Source organism: Mytilus edulis, chromosome 2, assembly GCF_963676685.1.
Source record: "Mytilus edulis chromosome 2, xbMytEdul2.2, whole genome shotgun sequence".
In the NCBI taxonomy this organism is placed as follows: Eukaryota; Metazoa; Mollusca; class Bivalvia; order Mytilida; family Mytilidae; genus Mytilus; species Mytilus edulis.
Window position 1 is genome coordinate 5,514,503 of NC_092345.1, and position 21,269 is coordinate 5,535,771.

The 21,269-nt window shown below is 32.2% G+C and overlaps 1 protein-coding gene across 2 annotated transcripts in view; it reads left to right on the top strand.

Moving 5' to 3' along the window:
* Positions 1 to 18,928: 18,928 nt before the first annotated feature.
* LOC139511297 (GTPase-activating Rap/Ran-GAP domain-like protein 3) overlaps positions 18,929 to 21,269 on the top strand; it is a 213,585-nt gene continuing 211,244 nt past the window's right edge. Inside the window, exon 1 of one of the 2 annotated variants that reach the window (XM_071297920.1) lies at positions 18,929 to 19,466. In XM_071297920.1, coding sequence (XP_071154021.1) covers positions 19,111 to 19,466 — 356 coding nt within the window. In that variant the 5' untranslated portion in view covers positions 18,929 to 19,110. The remainder of the gene's footprint in view (positions 19,467 to 21,269) is intronic. The other variant, XM_071297921.1, reaches the window with a different exon arrangement.

The following is a 21,269-nucleotide window of genomic DNA, read 5'->3' on the forward strand; positions in this document are numbered from 1 at the left end:
GCTTAAAATCTAAATTGTTGTGTCCCATCTGTGTAAACATCATTTTCAAATAACGATAATTGATAGTTGAGGATTTGGATGATTTGCATTATACCACTTTTTCTTTGATAATCATAAAATCTTAACTTGAGTAAGTCATGAGTAGCGTTTTCATTTTGCCATTCTCACCTACACGATTGATATACAACCGTGCCTCATCACATGTAGGATATTGTAGACTTTCAATTGCAAATAAATTTGGACGTTTAGTATATTGGTTTTCATAAATATTGTTTTTATTTTTGTATTGGATCAATAAATTGTTACACATATGCAGATCATTCATTTGTTCGTCAAAAGGTGGAATTAGTAACATTTCACTGTCACTGTCACAAGCCATTACTATTATCTGTGACCATCTGTCTAAATTACCACGTGCAAGGGTTTGGTCGGTCTGTCATACGTCACAATCAATTCTTTTTCCCGCTTGTGCGATCTCAAGCGTCTACTTTATATACCCGATCCGATGGGTGCTTTCTGTTGAAATTACAATCCCAGTTCTCCATATTTTAAGCGAAAAATCTAAAACGGTGGGATTGGTCAGCTTGAAGCTCAGTTTTTCAGTTGGTATGTACATGGAGGCATGTTGTAATCTTAAACGAACTTACCTTTATCTTAACATAAACATTTTTTAAGAGAAAGGAATAATGCAAGTTCTCAAAATAATGGAGTTGGAATTATTACTTCTGACATTCTACAAACCTTAATGAATTATCAGCCAAAAGATATCCCTTGCAACGGGTTGGTTGGTTTGTGATAAGTCAAAATCAGTTTTCTTCCAGCTTTTGCAAGCTCAAGCGTCTATTATATACCCAATTCGATGGGTGCATTATGTAAATGTTGCTGTAGGTACAGTTCCGGATCACAAATATATCCTTACTGTTTGATCTATCGTTATACAGACGTGGACTCAATATCTTAGATGTCTTGTTTTTGTTTCCTGATCATTATAGTATTAATTTTGATTTATACGTCTTATATAATACAATTTGTACTATGCACCTTTTGAGCACATTTAATGGAAATACACAACTTCTTCTTCTATATAGCCGTGTCTTCCTTTAAATAATGTTCATCGTGAGAAATTCGCATTTTAAAATTCTTTGACTTTGGGCCCTTTTGATATAGGTGATAATGAAAATAAATTGGTGAGAACATTTTCACAATTCAGGCATTTTAACCAATGACATTCACATAAGAATGCAAAGTATAACTATTATTTTTAAAACTTATAATGGTTATAAAGTGTTGGTAAGTCATTGGATGAATGCTTACACTTTTGTTGAACTTGAAATAGATAAATCACATTTTATTTTTATTTTGAGAATAATGTGTATATAAATTGTAATTTTTACGGAGATTGACCTACAATGGTTTATTTTTATAAATTGTGACTTGGATTGAGGATTGTCTCATTTGAACTCATACCACATCATAAGTGATTATGTTAAAAAGTGAAATATAAATGTATCTCTTTTTTAACGATGCGGATAGATTAACATTTTTATTGTAGTGTTATCAGTCTGATCGTACTGAATACGAACATACCCTGTTGTTGCCTAACAGAATATGTGTCAAAAATTGGACTTCAAACGAGTGTACATTCGCAAAATGTTAAATAGTAAATTTATTTCCACATAAGTGCGAGGGTATAAATCTTTTTGTCCGAATAGATTAAAATTTATTCATATCTGATTTGTTTAATTTAACTTGAAATTTATCTTTACAATAAAATCTCTTCATCTTGTTTCTGTATCTTTGTATTATGCCTTAAAGTAATAAAAGTAATTGATCATGTTGTTTAAATAATGTGGTCATGACATAAACTGTTTATTAAAGTAACGTAGTGAGTAGATAAAAGTTGATGCTTGGAGATTTGTATCTCGTGTGGACTGAATGGAATTAACAAGGGACTTCTTCACATAGGTAAGTGTATAAGTTTTGTTTATGTATGTGTTTTAGTATTATTATACACTATATACTGTTAGGGTATTTACACGTAGTAAAATCTCTTATGACGGAATTTCTCTGTAAAGACTGGTTGTTGATTTTCATGGTCTTTTGTCCTATTCTTCTTAGAAATTTTATTTTCCTCTTTATGTCTTCTCTGATTGTGATTGTTTGTTTTGAAGGATTTCCCTTATATGTTTGCTCGATAAAAGATGGACGAAAGATACCAAAGGGACAGTCAAACTCATAAATCTAAAACAAACTGACAATGCCATGGCTAAAAATGAAAAAGACAAACAGAAAAACAATAGTACACATGACACAACATAGAAAACTAAAGAATAAACAACACGAACCCCAAATTTTTGCAAAGTAAACACGCAGTAGCATATGATAATTTCTGTAAAATTTCCAAATTACCAACGTACCGTGAAAAATAAACCAGGAACGACCGTTCTACCATAGTAAATAAAGTTTTAACCCTACGACTGCTAAACAATCAATGATCGACGAGAAATGACCGCGCGACTATAGTAAATTAAGTGACCACCCATACGACAGATTGAACAAAAAAGGACGAAACAGGATCCGCCGCTCTGCCATACCAGCTAATGTGAATTCGCCTACGACAGTTTATGAACGACTGTTAATTTAAAAAAAGACCTATGGAATAACTGATTTACCCCTACAACAACAGTAATTATTCATATACCATACAGAAGATATCCAACATGGAGCCATTTCTAAAGGTGTAGCTGCATAGAGAAAAGTTAATCTGGATTGTCCGTTAAAATTACTACTTGTTATCACTCATGACCACTGGTACAACAAGCTAAGTAAAAACAACAGTAGTATACCGCTGTTCAATAGTCATAAATCAATTTAGCGAATACAAATCTGGGTTACAAACTAAAACCGAGAAAAACGCATCAACTGTAAGCAAAAAACAACGAAACAACAGAAACACTGAACTTCAACAACAACAAATATCAGCACAGATAGAAATGGACTCTTTGATAACAACTTCCAAATTCCTAATTTGGTAGAAGCCATTTTAAGAAAAACATTGTGGTTTAATCTGTAATTATGGCTAGCTAAACCTCCCCACCTATATGGCAGTGTTAATACCACTTCATGACAAGAATACAGTACAAATTAACGCAATGGATTTACGACAGAACACGAGGACACCACAAAACAGAAATAAACTGCACATCATATGAACAGATTAACGTCACAAAAAGTTTCGTTTTCTTTGTGACGTTAATATTATCACAGGTAAAATAATATAGCTAAAATTGATTTGTAAACACGTACAAGAATATAACATTTGGGAGTTGAGATACAACTTGCCTTATACTATAAAATTTCTAAATATACTTTTATGAGATATAAATTAAGAGAAAACTAGCATAGACTCAGATGTATAAACAAACCAATGTCTCTGATATCATAACAAAAGATTACCGTGGTGTAGTGGTTAGTGCATCGGACTACTAACACAAAGGTTCCTGGTTCGATTCCCGTCTGGGATGAAAATTTCAGGAACTTAATTTTCGGCTCTCCCTTGACACCATTTGCGAGTATGGTCTCGAGGAAACGATGATAGTCCGTCGGAAGGGGACGATAAATGGCTGACCCGTGTTAAGAGAGAGCCATATCTCTTGCACGTTAAAGACAACCTTGTAGATTTCGAAAAAGAGCAGGCTAATGACGCTATAAGGCAGCACTCGCACCCGCAAAGTAGAAAGGGATTACTTTAAGTTGCAAAACTTGTTTCCCAATCCACTATAAATAAATATGTTTAAAGATTACCGACCACACGTACAGGGGAAACAAATTCTCATGCTGAAAATGCCGAAAAAGTACGAAGATACGTAAGAAAATCACAACCAACAAAATTATTCATGCAAACAAACAATGCACAATATAAATATTGCATGCATACATTAAAACACTTAAACCCGCTGCAGTTGTTTGCATATGTCCTATGTCAGGACTCTGATGTTCAGTAGTTGTCGTTTGTTGATGTGGTTCATAAGTGTTTCTCGTTTCTCGTTTCTTGTTTTTGTTTATATAGATTAGACCGTTGGTTTTCCCATTTGAATGGTTTTACACTAGTAATTGCAATACGCAACATAAAGATTCATACATACATACAATAAACAACGTAATATACGTGCATAATATTTTGTCGGTAGCTGAACGATTATTCCGTTTCACATGTGTAAATGTTTATTTAAAGTAAATTATAGGGTCAAAGGTCCGGATGTTGATATATGTTATTACAACCGTTCATTTTGTTTTACATAAATAAGGCCGTTAGTTTTCTCGTTTGAATTGTTTTACATTGTCTTATCGAGGCCTTTTATAGCTGACTATACGGTATGGGCTTTGCTCATTGTTGAAGGCCGTACGGTGACCTATAGTTGTTAATGTCTGTGTCATTTTGGTCTTTTGTGGATAGTTGTCTCATTGGCAATCATACCACATCTTCTTTTTTATATTGATAGATTGTTTAATATTTTAAAACACATGTCACTACAATACACAAATTGGTATTGGTATTTGTGTTATAATCCCTGAAAATGACCGGTAATTATACATAATCACTGAAAATGTTATAATGCCTTAAAAGTGATAAAAGGAATTGATCATAGCTTTGAAGTATGTGGTCATGACACAAACTCTTCATTAGATAAACCTAGTACTAAATTAGATAAAAGGGAATACACGTAGATATGAAGTTTATATGTTATGGAATGAACAAGGAACTATACTTCAAGATTGGTAAGTGTATAGTATTTAGGTTAGTGATATACGTGTAAAGTTTACCTTACACGGATTTGGCTGATTTGTTAAGGTCTGTTCGATAAATGTTTCTGTTCCTATGCATCCTTGGCTATATAAAATTCGACTTTGCTTGATGAAAGTAAATCCAGAAAAAAAGCTTTGGACTCCTGAAATTTATTACGTGTTGTTTTCATTTTGTTGTTGTAAATATAGCATATGATGACTCAATCACTTTTTGTTTAAAATAAGACAATCTTGATCATGTTATTTTAGTTCGATTAGTCATTTTCTCGGAAAAGTCAATTATTGCAGGTTAATTTTGGGTTTTCGTACAGGTAGGCTTTTCATACATTCTCAGATGATGTCCCGGTTATGTTTTGCAGTCAAACATGATAAATCTGCGAATTTCATACTTTCAAGTATACTATTAACAATCGATCAGGAATGATGCTCTTCGTAGTATATAATAAAATTTGTAAATGGAAATTGGGAATATGTCAAAGAGACAACAATTCGACTAAGGAGTATATAACAGGCAAAGATCACCAATGGGTCTAAAACGCAGCCAGAAAATACAGCCCCCGGAGGTTGTCCTAAGCTTGACCCTAAATAAAATTGTGTCTATTTTCCCCTATGGACGGTTATGTACTGCAGTTAATTTTCTAAAGACCACTGGAAGCACTACTTCACGTGCACCACAAAAATAGTTAGACCATATTGACGATATCCACTACTAATCTATAGCTAAAACTACGATTTTTGACCATTATCGGAATTCGGACCCCTGGTACCACAAGAATAAGAGGAATCATACTACACAAATATTGAGGAGACATAAAGATGAAACTATTATAGGATATCTCTGAATAACAGTATATGTATTGCATTAATATAATGAAGAAACGTTATAGACCCAACGTGATGGAAAAAAATCTCATGATGAAAAAATTGCATACATTTAGACATTCAGTACAATTCCAATATAATACATTTAAACTTGAACTCGGTATTAATAGCGAAATAAGCATGTCTGCCACATGCAAAACTTTTGTATTCAAGATCTTTTAATAATGTCGGGAACTATAATTCAATCCATACACCTAAATTTTTTAAATGTGAACTGCCGATTTTCTCTTAACACTTTTCGGAGACATTAAAAATTTCGATTTATACGTAATTGAACAACCGAGCAGTATATACATGTTAAAATTATACAAATATTAGAATACATTAAACAGAAACAATCATAGATCTGCCATCAACAAAACATTTGCCAAATAACAATTAACAGGAGAAAACCAGTCTTCGGACAGACACATTTCTATGTATCGGGGTTGAAATAATGTGAAAGATTTCGATCCCCTTTACATGTACTTGATTTCAAATTACATGGAGCTTAAGCTAAAAACTGGAAAGACATTCCTGTAAACTTTCATTTAATATTCGACGTCTACACCCTGTCATTATATTATTATTATAATGAATTTGAAAAATCCTTTGTGACCATCGCATTAATTTCACGAAGCAGTAATCTTAAAAGCATTTTATAGATTTGAAAAATGTTGTTAAATTTTTAATTGATTTTTATAAAACATTATTTTATTTATCTATCCACCAGAGCGCAAGTAAACGACCATAATCGACGTGTATTAATCGATTGTACATTACTACCATGAAAAATTTATGAAGTATTCGGTTCTATTAATTTTTGTTTTCAGGATGTTATAATATTAAAAAGCAGATTAAATAAATTTAACATGACTGTCGGAAATAATTTGTTCTGGGAGTTTAGATCTGCAAAGAAGTGGCACATCAATCATAATGGTGTATTGTTCTTACTCTTGCATGTTCAATTATGAACAAATTAAATATACAGATATATTGTCGCAGTTTATATCTGGGTAGATGCTTTTATATAGGTGTTAATAACATATGGAGTTTATGGGAGTATAAACAAAATATAGATAAGAAGATGTGGTATGAGTTCCAATGAGACAACTTTCCATCCAAGTCACAATGTATAAAAAGTTTACAATTGGAGGTCAGAGTAAGGCCTTCAACACGAAGCATTGGCTCACAACGAACAGCAAGTAATGAAGGACCCCAAAATTACTAGTGTTAAACCTTTAAAACGGGGAACCCAACGCTCTCATCTATACAAATAATAAAAAAAAACACGTATGAACCACACCAACAAACGAAAACCACTAAACAACTGGCTCAAGACTGTCAAACTCTACTGTTTGGTTGCCGGTCTCATTGACATATTCCCTTTATTTTATCCTTATTAGATTCGTATTATCATACAGAGTGTGGTTATAAGACGTTTCTTACTATGAGATACATATATCTTATTTCTATTAAAACGTTTTTTACCCAAAATTGATGGTGGCTCTGCAGTTCTTGTATATATTTTTTTCTTAATGCTATTGATGTCATTATCTAATGGGATTATTTAATCAAAGCAGTAACCTAGACATTCTCTAGGAATCATCATGACAAAAAATCAAATCTGTGTAAACAGATGTTTTAGTCGCTGTTAAAGTTGTGGTTTTGAACGATTTTAAAAACTGGTCATATATAGTGTAGACGTGCCTGTTGTTGCAGACTAAAAGTTGACCTGTTGTTGGTTCTAATTCTGTATGTTTCGTTCGGTTCATGTCTCACTTGGTGTACACAACAATCCATTTTTAAATTACAGGAACGATGTAACTTAAGAACACATTTGAAATTTTAAATTCACCCAATCGTAAACATTTCACAAGAATATTTTGTACCTGTTCTAAGTCTAGAATATGGCAGTTGTTATCTAATAGTTGGTGTCTATGAATGCTATTTATTATTTTTTTTGCACTTCCATGTTCTGTTATTTTGATGTTTTCCTCTTATTGTTGATGTTTTCCCTCAGTTTTTGTTTGTAATCCAGATTAACAGCGGTATACTACTGTTGGATTTATTTGTCTTTTGTATAGCAGCCTACCATCCGTTCACCCCCAAAAATAGATCATTGTTTTAAAAAATGTATATGTGGTGAACCATCCAATTCATGCAAATTATATTAACATTTGTATTTCACACAATATTGTCAAAGTAATTATATTTCACTATACTTGGTTGGTATCTTTTTTATGTGGGAGTTGATTTTGTTCTCTTTCACCTGCCTGGATAATTAATAATAATGCGGATAGAAAATATTTTGATATAATTATTACATGTACAAGATGGAATTCCCTGCAGAGACCTAGTAAATTAATTTTGAGGAGAAAAATATCAAGGATTGACAATCACTAATTACTGTATGTAGGCAATTTCAAAACAGCTAAGTAATTGTGTTCATTACAAGGTCGAACGGGATATGGAATTACAGTGTCAGTTGTACTTTTCCTTCGACCTTTCGAAAGGGCGTCGATTCTTTGTACGAAATGTAAGTACACATCTACGATCGGCTGGAACGCTATAAAGACAAGTAACATTCTAATATTTAATTTGGTTCTTTGGCGACTTGTTGCAAAACACAATTTCTGCCTGTAAGCTTCTAGAGCCAGTTTTAATTTGTAACAGCTTGTTCAAATAGCCCATTTTTCGTAGCCTATTTAACTATTTTTTTTTAGATTCGATCTCATGTTGAACAGTCATGAAAAATTTACAAAAGGTTGTAAACAGAACTGTAGATTATTTTTCTCATTTGTTTTCTTGATATAAAAGAATAAGATGTGGTATTATACCAATCTCCGGCGCAGAGATCACATATCCGTTCCGTTTAATACTTTGTAACACTACACTCAATATATGGATAGAAAAGAAAAAGACAAACAGACAAACAACAGTACACAAATAAAACTGAGTTTGGTTGGAATTTAATGGACGCAGGCGTGATGTAAATTTTCTCGTTGCAGGATTGTTACCATACGTCATTATGCTTATCTTGCTTCGAATTATATACGTAACATTGTTTTCGCTGTTTCAATATTGTCTTTTCTTTTCAACACTGTCGGCTCGGAAAGTCTTCCTCATTTTTTTTTACATTTTGTTATGGTCCTTTGTGTATTATCATCTAGTCGACTGATAAATCTTTCTCAAATCTGATCGACGAAAGTAAAGTGCTCAGTGACAGCAGTTTATTATCTGGTTTCTTGTTTTTAATCCTCCTTTACCTCTGTTAGATTGTCATACGCTGGTGTCATCTACCTCTATTTCTTGACTTCGGAATGTAAGTGCCGTTTCTAGGAGTTTTGTTTTGCCAAACGACTTCTTTTAAAGTTAAAAATTATTTACCCGCTTTAGAATTCCGCATTTGCAAATGTAAAAAAAATACATTCTTAATACGAAAGAAACATTTAAATACTTTTATTACAGTAGAAAAATTCTGAATCTCGGTTTCCGTGACATCTTACAAACTGCATGAAAATATGTCTTTAGCATTTCTTCGGAATATCAGAGCTTAATGTTATCACGATATTTTACTTAATAGCTACAAGTTCTATAATTCAATTTAAACTTTCAAAATGGTCTTTATAGTTGTAAGGTTGATTAAATTCCCATTTCCCGCAGACTCTATAATAAATCATTTAAGATTGTTACAAACTCAGACGGAAGTTCTAACGACTAGTCTAATGACGGTTTTCTTGTGTTTTATCCGACATGCGGTTCTGTGCATTTCAATCATTTTAATTCCAATATGCCCAAAGTGATTCTTTAATGTGTTTCCGTTAAAATATTTCTGAGATAAAGTATACCAAAATCAGCTACATAAAAGGGGTTAGGTTGGTGGTGTTAGGACCAACCGTGCAATGGCTGTATAGCCAGTTAAGGTCATTAAAAACTCCAATCTGTTGTTGGTGTTGGATGGGATTGGGTGAGGGTTTTAATGTTTGAAATAAAGAGGAAAATGCGGGATATCTTTAAAAGCAAATATTTTCATTAAAAAATTAAAGCGCTATTTATTAATGTACAGCAGCATGTGTGGGATGTGTTGAATATTGAACAATAATTGTGTCTCTGTTAATAACAATACTTATTTCTAATGTGAGTGAAAAATATGGTTCACTATTAAGTAAACATCATTATTGTTCGTAGTTTTTTTCTGGTTAATGAAAAGTAAACAGATGACTATAATCAATAAGTAAAAGTACGGCGCAAAAAAATTAGAAGCCGTCATTTATACATCATAATCCAATCCTTAAAAATGATTATTATAAAAACTGTCAATTTGATATTGATGTTTACTATCGTTAATAAACATAAATGTAGAGAATACACCACAAGCAATAGCAGTCCGACGACATAAAAGTGAAAGATATTTAAAAGTGAAGATACTATTTCAACAATAGATAAGTTCAGGGGTAGCAAATAAAGGCAGCAGTAGTATCCCGCTGTTCGAAACTCATAAATCGATAGAAAATAACAAATCCGGGTTACAAACTAAAACTGAGGGAAACGCATTAAATATAAGAGGAGAACAACGACACAACATTAAAATGTAACACACACAGAAACGAACTAAGCATTAGACAAAATCCGCTGAAAATAACAAATAAAACATCAAAACTAAATACACGAATTTGGGAAAGAGAAGTACCAAGACAAGTCTTATAGTAATGTAAATTCACACTCAAATATAAGAGGAAACAAACGACACAACAGAAACACAACGTTAAAATGTAACACACACAGAAACGAACTATAATATAACATTAATTTACGTTTTTTGATTGAGTCAAGCCTTCCAATTGATATTTTATCGTGTGTTTTTCTATGTTGTGATGTTATACTATTGTTTCAGAAAAAGGGAGAAGGTTTGATACCATTAAAACGTTTAATCACGCTGCAAATGTTTGCACCTGTCCTAAGTCAGGAATCTGATGTACAGTAGTTGTCGTTTGTTTATGTAATTTATACGCGTTTCTCGTTTCTCGTTTTTTATATAGATTAGACCGTTGGTTTTCCCGTGTGAATGGTTTTACACTTGTTTTTTTGGGGCCCTTTATAGCTTTTTGTTCGGTGTGAGCCAAGGCTCCGTGTTGAAGGCCGTACATTGACTTATAATGGTTTACTTTTATAAATTGTTTTTTGGATGGAGAGTTGTCTCATTGGCACTCACACCACATCTTCCTATAACTATTTAATATAACAATGGCCATATTCCTGACTTGTTACAGGACATTTTTTAAGCAAAGATCTGCAATCAAAGCCAAATCTAGATAACGAACAACCATTAAGATATATCGTGATGCAGCCTACGACGAGATTTCTGACATTATTGGTTGGTTGATTTGAAAGGGATTCACTTGATTTTTAGATCTACTCGCTCCATTTTTAAAATTCGACTAGTGGACGCCTGCTTTTGAAGCTGGTGTCATATACTTGTGCAATTTCCGATAGTACATTATTTGTCTTCCAGTCTAGATTATGTTTAAGTGATTTGTATAAAGTTAAGGCATATTTTGTTATTAGTGAACAAAAGGGTAAAAGATGCTACACAGAGGAACAAGTGATCAGTATGCTGGAGTTTCTTATCGACAACATATTTGTTAAATTTTGAGGTAGACTTTTTCTACAAATTGTCGGCATTCCTATTGGAACGAACTGTGCGCCTCGCCTCTCCTTGTCGATCTTTTCTTATTTTTATATAAATCCTTCAGACACTTGCTATTCAAACAAGAAGATAAAAGAATCCAAGTTATTTAATTTTCACTTTCAGATATATTGATGATGTTTCTTTCCATTAGCAATCCGAACTTTTCTGATTGGGTTTCATTAATATATATCACTCAGAACTAGAAATTAAAGAAACAACATACACGGCTTCCTCCGCCTGATTTTTATACTTATACCTCGATCGATCGAATTTGAAATACACGATCATTTAAGTACCAGAATCGTTGACAAACGAGACGATTTTGATTTTGAAATTATCAATTTCCACCACCTTAGTAGCAATATACCAACTTCACCAGCATATCGGATATACATATCCCAACTTATTCGATATTCAAGAGCTTGCAGCTCCTACTCAGACATTACTGTTTAATCTGTTTTTGGTGATTTCCATTTGACGTGGCTCTGTACTTATATATCCCGTCAGTGTGTTGTTTGCATTATTTTTCATATTTGCTTTGTCCGTATGATTTTTTTTTGTTTTTTTTATATATATGACGTGGCTCTGTTCTTTAACGTTAATGTTTAATTTAAATTTTTGTATTCTGGTCTTTCTTATATGATAATGCTTTGCCTATATGCCCTTTTGTGTTTCTTGTATACATAATGACGTTGCTCTTTAAAAAAAAACGAAATACACAATTAACCTATAGACTAGCGGCAAGAAAGTAATGTAAACTTCTAATTCACATTCTGCAGAGGATATGCCTAAAGCACTTTAGACTTCATCATTGTCATACTTTGAACAACAAAATTATTAAATATCTTCACCTGTGTGGTGTTTACATTCTGACGTCAAACGCGCGATTCTACTTTAGAGCCATGATGATCTGGCCATTTGGTATCAATGCTAGTAACCTTTCAATCGTTTATGGGTGGATTTAACCTATATAAATAAAATTCAAAAATAAGAAAGCAACGAATGAGGTTGTTAAATTTGATATATGCCTTTGTGTGCTTCTTTGTTAAATGTTTGTTTGTTTTTATTGTTATAAAACATGAGGTACTTGTACCTGTTGTCATTATTGTTAATGATATTCTCATATTTTTGTCTTTCGTTTCTGCTAAAGTGCTTTGTCTATATGCCTTTTGTTGTTACTTCGAAAACTTATTTGTTGCTTGTCTTTCATTTTTGCTATGTGCCTTGTCTATATACCTTTTTATGTTTCTTTGTAACATTGTACTTATACATCACGTCATTGTGTATTCTTGTCTTTGCTATTTTGCTAACACACTTGGTCTATATGACATTTTGTGCTTCTTTGTTACATATTTGTAGGTTATAACACAATGTTGACTGCTGTATTTTGACATTTTTACCTCAAGCATCGTTGTCACTATAACGAAATTTGATGCGACTGTCATACATGCGAGAGGTTTAGCTAACTATAAAACCAGGTCCAATACACCATTTTTCTACAAAAGGCAATGCCTATATCAAGTCAGGAATATGACAGTTATTATTCATTCGTTTGATGTGTTTGAGCTTTTGATTTTGACATTTGATTAGGGACTTTCCATTTTGACATTTTCTCGGAGTTGAGAATATTTGTGATTTTACTTTTAACTTTCTACCTCTACCTATAGTTCCTATTTCTAAAAGAACATTTGAATACATGTAATATTTCTAAAAGAACATTTGAATACATGTTTATGTTTAAAAGAACATTTGAATACATGTTTATGTTTAAAAGAACATTTGAATACATGTTTATGTTTAAAAGAACATTTGAATACATGTTTATGTTATAATTATTTGATTAAAAAAACTTTTTTGAAATGCTCACTAGCTGATATACAGTGCATATTATTCTGAGACGTATTTTCGTCATTTTGTTAAGCTGTTAAGCAAATATTTATTTTGTTTAATGTTTCAGAATTATGTTTTGATAACAACTATGGGTCACTTCACGGCCTTCAACAATGAACAAAACCCATACTGCATAGGCTATATGAATGTTTGAACTTGCAAAACTTAATATAGAAATCAAGAGGGCTATGGGTTAATGGTGTTATTCCTAAAAGCAAATATGTATTCTGTTTAATTATGCAAATACAGAAACTCTCTACAGACTGCATTTGTGATGAAATCAAACAATTGATCTTTTTAATTGTTCATACATTTGATTGACATATTTGCCATGATAACTTCCATGACGATTTCAGTTGAAACATGTAGTTTTTATCTTAGACATGATTAAAGGACTGATATACTTTTAGTTTTAGGTCTTCCATCTGTCAACATACCTTAAGACCCTTTTAGTTTATCATTAAAAAGTATTTCGTGGTATATTGATATTGAATCTATTATAAAAGAAAACATTTTACAGTGAAGGTAAGTCTGTCGAAAACCTAACATGATCTCCACATTTTGACTATTTTCTTCAAGCTGTAGTTGAAACGATGAAATCTAACACGAGTCGGGAAAATGTCTCTGCGTTGTTGCTATTTTGACTATGACATCATTCAGAGGATGTTAACTGTCACAAAAATGCACTTCTTAGCCAATCACATCCGATGACTACAAACGTTTTCTAGTCGCGACTAAAGGCTAGTCAAATATTAAATTCTTGTTACATCGGTACGTAGAAAAAAAACCCGCAAAGAAACAAATGCATTTTAAGTGTATTTTTACGGTTTTTCTTGAACATACGATTGAACAGAAAACACATATATAAGTGGAACAATAAAAACAACAGGATGAAAAAAAAAATGAACAAAGAGAAATGTAAGCATTGATAATGAGGTAGTTTGCTTTGAGTCTTCTAAGGGAAACATATATCTTTTTAAATTGAGTGAAAACCATCTTTATATATTCTAAGAAAAAGAAGTACTAAATGTTAGCGTTAGTAAATTATTCTTACATAAATGATTTGCACATTTACGCATCTATAAATGTAATTATTCAGTTAGATTTTTTTCCATTGGCTTACACTTCCCTAGATGATGTTGATGAAACTACTTTTATTTGTCTGTTTTTCATTTTATTTTTAGCCATGGCATTGACAGTTTATTTTCGATCTATGAGTTTGACGGTCCCTCTGGTATCTTTCGCACGTCTTTTGTTATCTATGAAGACACTATGTCGATTTCAGTGTGGTGTGTTGATGCAGAACAACATATATGAATGGAAATCTGGGCTTTAAAAAGTTGAAATTGACAGACAAAACACTTGAGGAAATTAATGTCTAAATAGGTCCGCCGATTTACTAATTTTACATATCAGTTCTTTTGACGTTTATCCAGTTTATGAGTTAATCGCACCAGTTTACTCTTCAAAGGCAACTAACTAATTGTGTTTAATCTTATTATGTGTTGACGCATTATCAAAATAAAAGACTCATTGATCCCTGTTTCATAAACATAAGATTGTCGCGTATTTAATTTGTTGCGTATGAAACCAATGTGTGATTGCTGATAATTATTTGTTAAATGTTTGTGGTTTTGACATTTTCCCTTGTACAAACACAGCCTCCGCAACCTTATCAAATGAATGTGACTGAACACAAATTTGTGTTAAATGTCTCGTCAATGGGTCAAGTTGTTTGAAGACACGATCGTTGATTATATTTATGAATTTAGTTGTCATGGATTCTGAATTTTGCGTTTGAAGTTCTATCTTTTCATCTAGATTCATAAGGTAGTCTGATGACCAATAATACAAATAACATCACTTCTCATTACAAAGGAATACAGACCGGATTTTCCCTGATCATGAGTTGTTGATTTGAATGTTATTGTTGTATGATGACATTTTATTAACATGTTTATTACAAGATGTTTTGTTATGTATCAATAAAATATATAAGGGCACAAATAAACATACAATTCAATCTAAAAAAAGCACTAGAAAATCCCGCAAAAGTATGACAACAACGTCATTGGAACTTGATACCCTTTCTAATCAGATGACATTGTCAATTCCTTTTAATTAATTAAGTTTCAATCTCCCAGTTATCCGTAACATAGTTTTGGACTAATGTTGCTCCTTTTGCTTTTTTCCAACTTTTCCATGCCCAATGACTGTCTTCTGTAGACAATATCTGATGGTTAAATCTGTATTTACGCTTTAAGGGTACTCATAAGAGAATGTAAAATAAACCTATTGCGGCATCGAAGTGTCTTAATTAACCTTTATCTAACAAATTGAAAGGTAATGATGTCCAGAAAGCGCGTTTTTGACACATGAAATTTATACGTGTTATTTTCAATTTTTTACAGCACTGGTTAGATAATGATGCTGCGCACACTAAGTCCTCAAATATATCATCAGCTCAGTCGTCAGTCCGTCGGTACTTACCTTATTCATATCAAAACTCCTTGAATAGATATAGGAAGATGTGGTGTGATGGCCAAGGAGACAACTCTCCATCCAAATAACAATTTATAAAAGTAAACCATTATAGGTAAATGTACGGCCGTTAACACGGAACATTAGCTCACACCGAACAAAAAGCTATAAAGGGCCCTAAAATTACTAGTGTAAAACCATTCAAACAGGTCTAATAATATAAAAAACGAGAAACGAGAAACACGTATAAATTACATAAACAAACGACAACTACTGTACATCAAATTCCTGACTTAGGACAGATGCAAAAATTTGCAGCGGGATTAAACGTTATAATGGTACCAAACCTTCTCCCTTTTTCTGAAACAATAGCATAACATAGAAAACCACATGATAAAATATCAATCGGAAGGCTTAACTCAATCAAAAAACGTAAATTAACACACTTTGAACGAATAAATTTGATCTGCGATACCTGAATGCAAATGCACAGCTAAACAAACATTCAAGGCCAACAAGCAAACAAAGAAGTCCAAACAAAGCCATGGCAAGACACCACCGCGAAATATTTAACCCTTCGAAAGTAGTCACTTTTGAAAAAAAAACGTATTAATAATATCTAAAGGTAAATGAAAAATAACTTTGTCGTTTTAGGTATACTACTTGTGTGTATACAATTCTTCCAATAATTTGGAATACCAAGAAAGTTCTGTCATATAAATACATAAGTTAACACTACATACAAATTGGGGTGAATAAGTCGTGTTTAAATTTAGAAATTAATAACAAAGACATGTGCCAACTTCTTCAGTCAAAATTGACCTTTGGTTGATTAGATTGCTGTTAATTTTAGGTCCTGTGTGGTCATCAAGTTCTTAAACTATTCCGGTTCTGATACAATCTTTTAAAATATTCAATCTTTAGCATTCCGGATGAAGGTAATTTCAGAAAAGTGCTTCTTGATTATTCTCCAATCCAAAAATTGAAACTTATGTCCAGAAAAGAACTTCTAGTCGGGGGTATGATATCTAAAAATATTTGTTTCACCCTTTTTTAAGCACTGGGTCGATACTCTTGCTGTGCACAATCCTCGAAGATATTATCGGCTCAGTCGTTAGTAGTTTATTACATACATAATTAATATAAAAGCTTTCTTAAGTTGTCCGTTTTTAAACTTACGGAAATTAATAAGAAACTACGGTTTCAACTTCCTCATGTTAAGCGAACTTACATTGATAAGATGGCTATCTTGTTTAGAAGCTTTTCACATATTTTGATTCTGATTCATCACTGGTTTCAAAATATTTGGCTTTAATCGTTAATGATAAGGAAATTTCAGAAAAACGGACAAATGAAATTTATTAAGGGTTGGTTTTATATATTTAATATACCAAAACATGAATACTTCAGGAGTTTATATAATGACAAAAAGAGACATAGAAAATTAGCAAAATCGACATATTTGAAAGGTCAAATATGTATAAAGGAGATGGCACGTTATGTTCCTAATTAATTTTTAAATTTATCCATTGCAGAAAAGAAAGGTTTGTTCAAAATACCGAAGTGCTAATACTGAGCTTGTGATACCCTCTGGGACTAGCAGTGAACCATCAGTGGTAATTTTAAACTTTACTTGCTGGCATTATGAAGAACGGTACAGGTAGAAAATCATGGGTATGCTCGAAAGCCATTCAGGTAAAAACAACTGTATAAATACCAACAAATAAACAATAACATTCATCCACGAGTTGTTGTTTTCAACACACATTGTCTTTTCGATTCTTAATTTTATTTACAGGTACATTCGATTAAAAGTTGCAAGTCGAGTATATGTTATGATAGACATGAAAAGAAAAATGAAGATATTTAAAACAAAAGCGGGAGGTTAAGCTAGCCACAAAACCAGGTTCAACCCACCATTATTTTCTTAAAATGTCCTGTACCAAGTCAGGAAAATGGCAATTGTTATCTTATAGTTCGTTTCTGTGTGTGTTGCATTGTCTTTTGTCTTTTTGTTGTACTTAAGTGTTTCTGTTGTTTCATTGTTTCCCTCTTATAGTTGATGTGTTTCCCTCAGGTTTAGTTTGTTATCCGGATTTGTTTTCTCCCAACTGATTCATGACTTTTGAACAGCGGTATACTACTGTTACTTCAAGTGCATAAAATGACAAATAGTGTACTAGTATGTTGACCTCTGAATGTCCTGTCTTTTGTTTGCTTAATATCCTATTGAAACTTAATCCATATCATCCTTTCTTTTATATGCAAAAGGTTTTTAGTTTTATGTATTAAGAAATAACACATCGGAAATACTCAACGGAATCGACAGCAACACTTTCATTCATTTCAACAGTATAAATATTTAAAAGGCTCGCGACTATCAGCAATATTGACAATCGGTATTTGTAATCTTACGATTTACGTATCGAAGGTCTCATTCTATTTTGAAAAGCGTAAATTGTCTTTACATATGAATAGAACCAAACATTCTAAATTACTTAAACCTTTTGTGTTTATAGTGTTGCTAAAACAAACATTTCTTGTTGATTGTCAGGTTTGTAGCATTTTCATTTTTGATGCAAAATAAATGCAGCGTTGCTGTAGGTTAAATTGATTTCGTATACCAGAATATTAATTACATCCTCTGGAAAATTGGTTTCCAATAGATTTAATATGGTTTCCATAGATAGCTTTGTCTCAAATTATAACCTCATGGCATTGTAATTAAAATTCTCCATATATTTAACATAACAAATTACAGGAATTACCAAAATATTGGACATTACAACAGAGCACAAGTACTGCCTACAACCGACTCCTCCGGGAAACATTGTTGATTCTAGGACCGACTATTTACGTTTAAACACAACTCATCACTATAAACAAGCTGAATAGAGCTTAGCGTCAATTATAGCCTTTGTGAGTTGAAGTGCTAAAAGCAAAATATAATGTTTAAAAAAAATTATTTCACTTTTATTGCCAGAAAATTGATACATACTTGAAATATTAATATATTCCTGTATATGAAATTTTGTGACGTTAGGATTTATTGATTAATACGATATATATATATATATTATATATGAAACGAATGAATTGGATATAAAATGATCCAGATTTTCATTAAGTCATGAAAGCATACTAAATATATACATATATGTATCAATACAAAATAAAGTCACATGGAAAAACAAATAAACATAAACTGGATTGAGAAGTATATCACTAAGCTGAATTTTGTGACTGACTTGTTCTCTCTGCATATTGTAGGAAAGTTTAACTATCGACCAGAAAGGTGAGGGAAAGTGTGCGTGATACATCTCTGTTAGAGTACCAATTATATATTAGACTTCATTAATGACATTTTCTAAATAACAAATATGAGCAAGGACAAACAGCGGGATGAAAGATCGTATTCTGTGTCTGATGTCAAAAATATAACAACTATGGTCAGGGACAGTATGTGTTTAGCCTGGCCAGTCCCTAAAGTCGTTGACGGGACCTCAAGTCAAAGAGCAAAGAGTACATCACCAAAGTACCATAAAAAACAAATGGATGCACTTAAAGTTCCAAAATGTGATTATAAAAGACGTTCATTGTCGGATATGAAAAGTTTGTCTGCTATGGTACGAGATTCTATATATTTTGCGTGGCCCGTAGCCACTTCTTCTGAGGATTTATCTAATGAAAACAGAGCAAAGTTACAAAGACAAAAAGAGGTTTTCTGTGACGAGACGTGAGTATATTTGTTTTTATTTGCCTTGTACTGCTATTGTATATGATATATTTACTTTGTAATGAGTTAATTGATGGTTTATCAACATGATAGGCCGAAAAGTACATTAACAAAGTAGAAAAGTACGGAAGTTGTAAACTAACAAGAAAGAGTCGCATCATTTTTAAGAAACATGGGACCATCGTTTTAAACAGTAAAATCAAGGATTATGTATATTTTGTGTCGTAAAAATGAAAGATCAAACTAGAAATTTTAATAGCTAATTGATTTAAACATAAAATATCAGATTTATCAATTGATCTTCAGTTATAAATTCTGAATGGGAGAATTATTCAATAATACTTCTCATCCATTAACAAGTATTACACTCAAATGCCGAAACTATTAGGAATTTTATAGTGTTAAGTGGAGGTCGATTCAAACTATAAAGTCACGATGTTAGAGTAGCACGAATACAAACAGTATTGGGAAGAGTTTGTTCTACCACAATATCTTCTTGATGCAATATCATATAATTATTAATTAATATTGTATATGATTTCATTTTCCATATCAGTTGTGGGTATATTTAGAATGGCATCCAAACAAAACCAGTTGATTTCTGTTTAGCTCAACAAGTCTTGTAATCTATGTTAGAACTCGGAATAATAGTGAAATCTGATATCTTTACCGTTAGTTTTAGGCTAGAAAATGGGTAAACCTAATTATATCATGAATCACCTCAAAATCGGACTATAACATTGATAATACAATTTGAATCCCTCGAAATATTAATCGGTTACTTGTTTTCTTTTAGAAAGTTGTGTGTAGATTACTTTTAAATGCATCGATGATGGAATGCTATTCGAATTGAATATATGAGCATTTCTATAACTTAAAGTTATGACAGAACAAAAGCATATTTTATTCTTAACTGACCATTGAATGTGCTTATGGATACGACAAGGTTAAGTGCTTCTGGGGAAATTTAGCTTCTTCAGTTAATATTGTATTGTCCAATGTATTCCCCAAGGTAAAAGTTGGAATATTTTTGCAGGACAATGACAGCTCCTTATGAGAAAAATCTAAATAGTCGGACATTGCATTTTTCATTGATTGAATTGTAAATTGTCAGGGGGGAAATATGAATAAATTTACTTACAATAAGTAAAATCAATCATCGGAATATATTCTTGAATGGAAACGTGCTATTCTCTGTCAGTTCCATAACAAAAGAACCTTAACTTAATTTTTGAGGCAAATAAGTAAATGTTTCGTTCACATGCATTACGGGATATTTATATAAATAAACTCATCATAGATACCAGGACTGAAATGTTATATTTACGCAAAAAAAAAATGATCGGCATTGACCTCTGAGAGAACAGGAGTATTTTTTGAATTTTATTTTCATTAAGATACCCCTGAAAATTAAAAACCCTTCACGAGTTGAGGTAATCTTTAAAGCTATTTACTTGCTAATCGATTGTAATTTAAATATAGATAAAAATGGCCGGCAAGTTGTACATTAAATGACATACACGTTATCCATTATGTTGATGGAAGTAATTATCGATACCTTAAAACATCGATAAGTTTTTAATTCGACGTGAAAGTGATTACCTGTATAGCAGAATATGTTCACAAATTCTACCCTCGCTCAGTGTACAACGTTTATTTTACCATATAGAGGATTCATAACTCAGTAAGGTATTCCATCTTTAATTATCATAATGCGCAGTAAAATTTGTACCTTTGATGTTATTAATTCACCATAAAAGCTTAATGTAAATTTATTTGAGTTTAAACTAGAGGTTGAAAAAA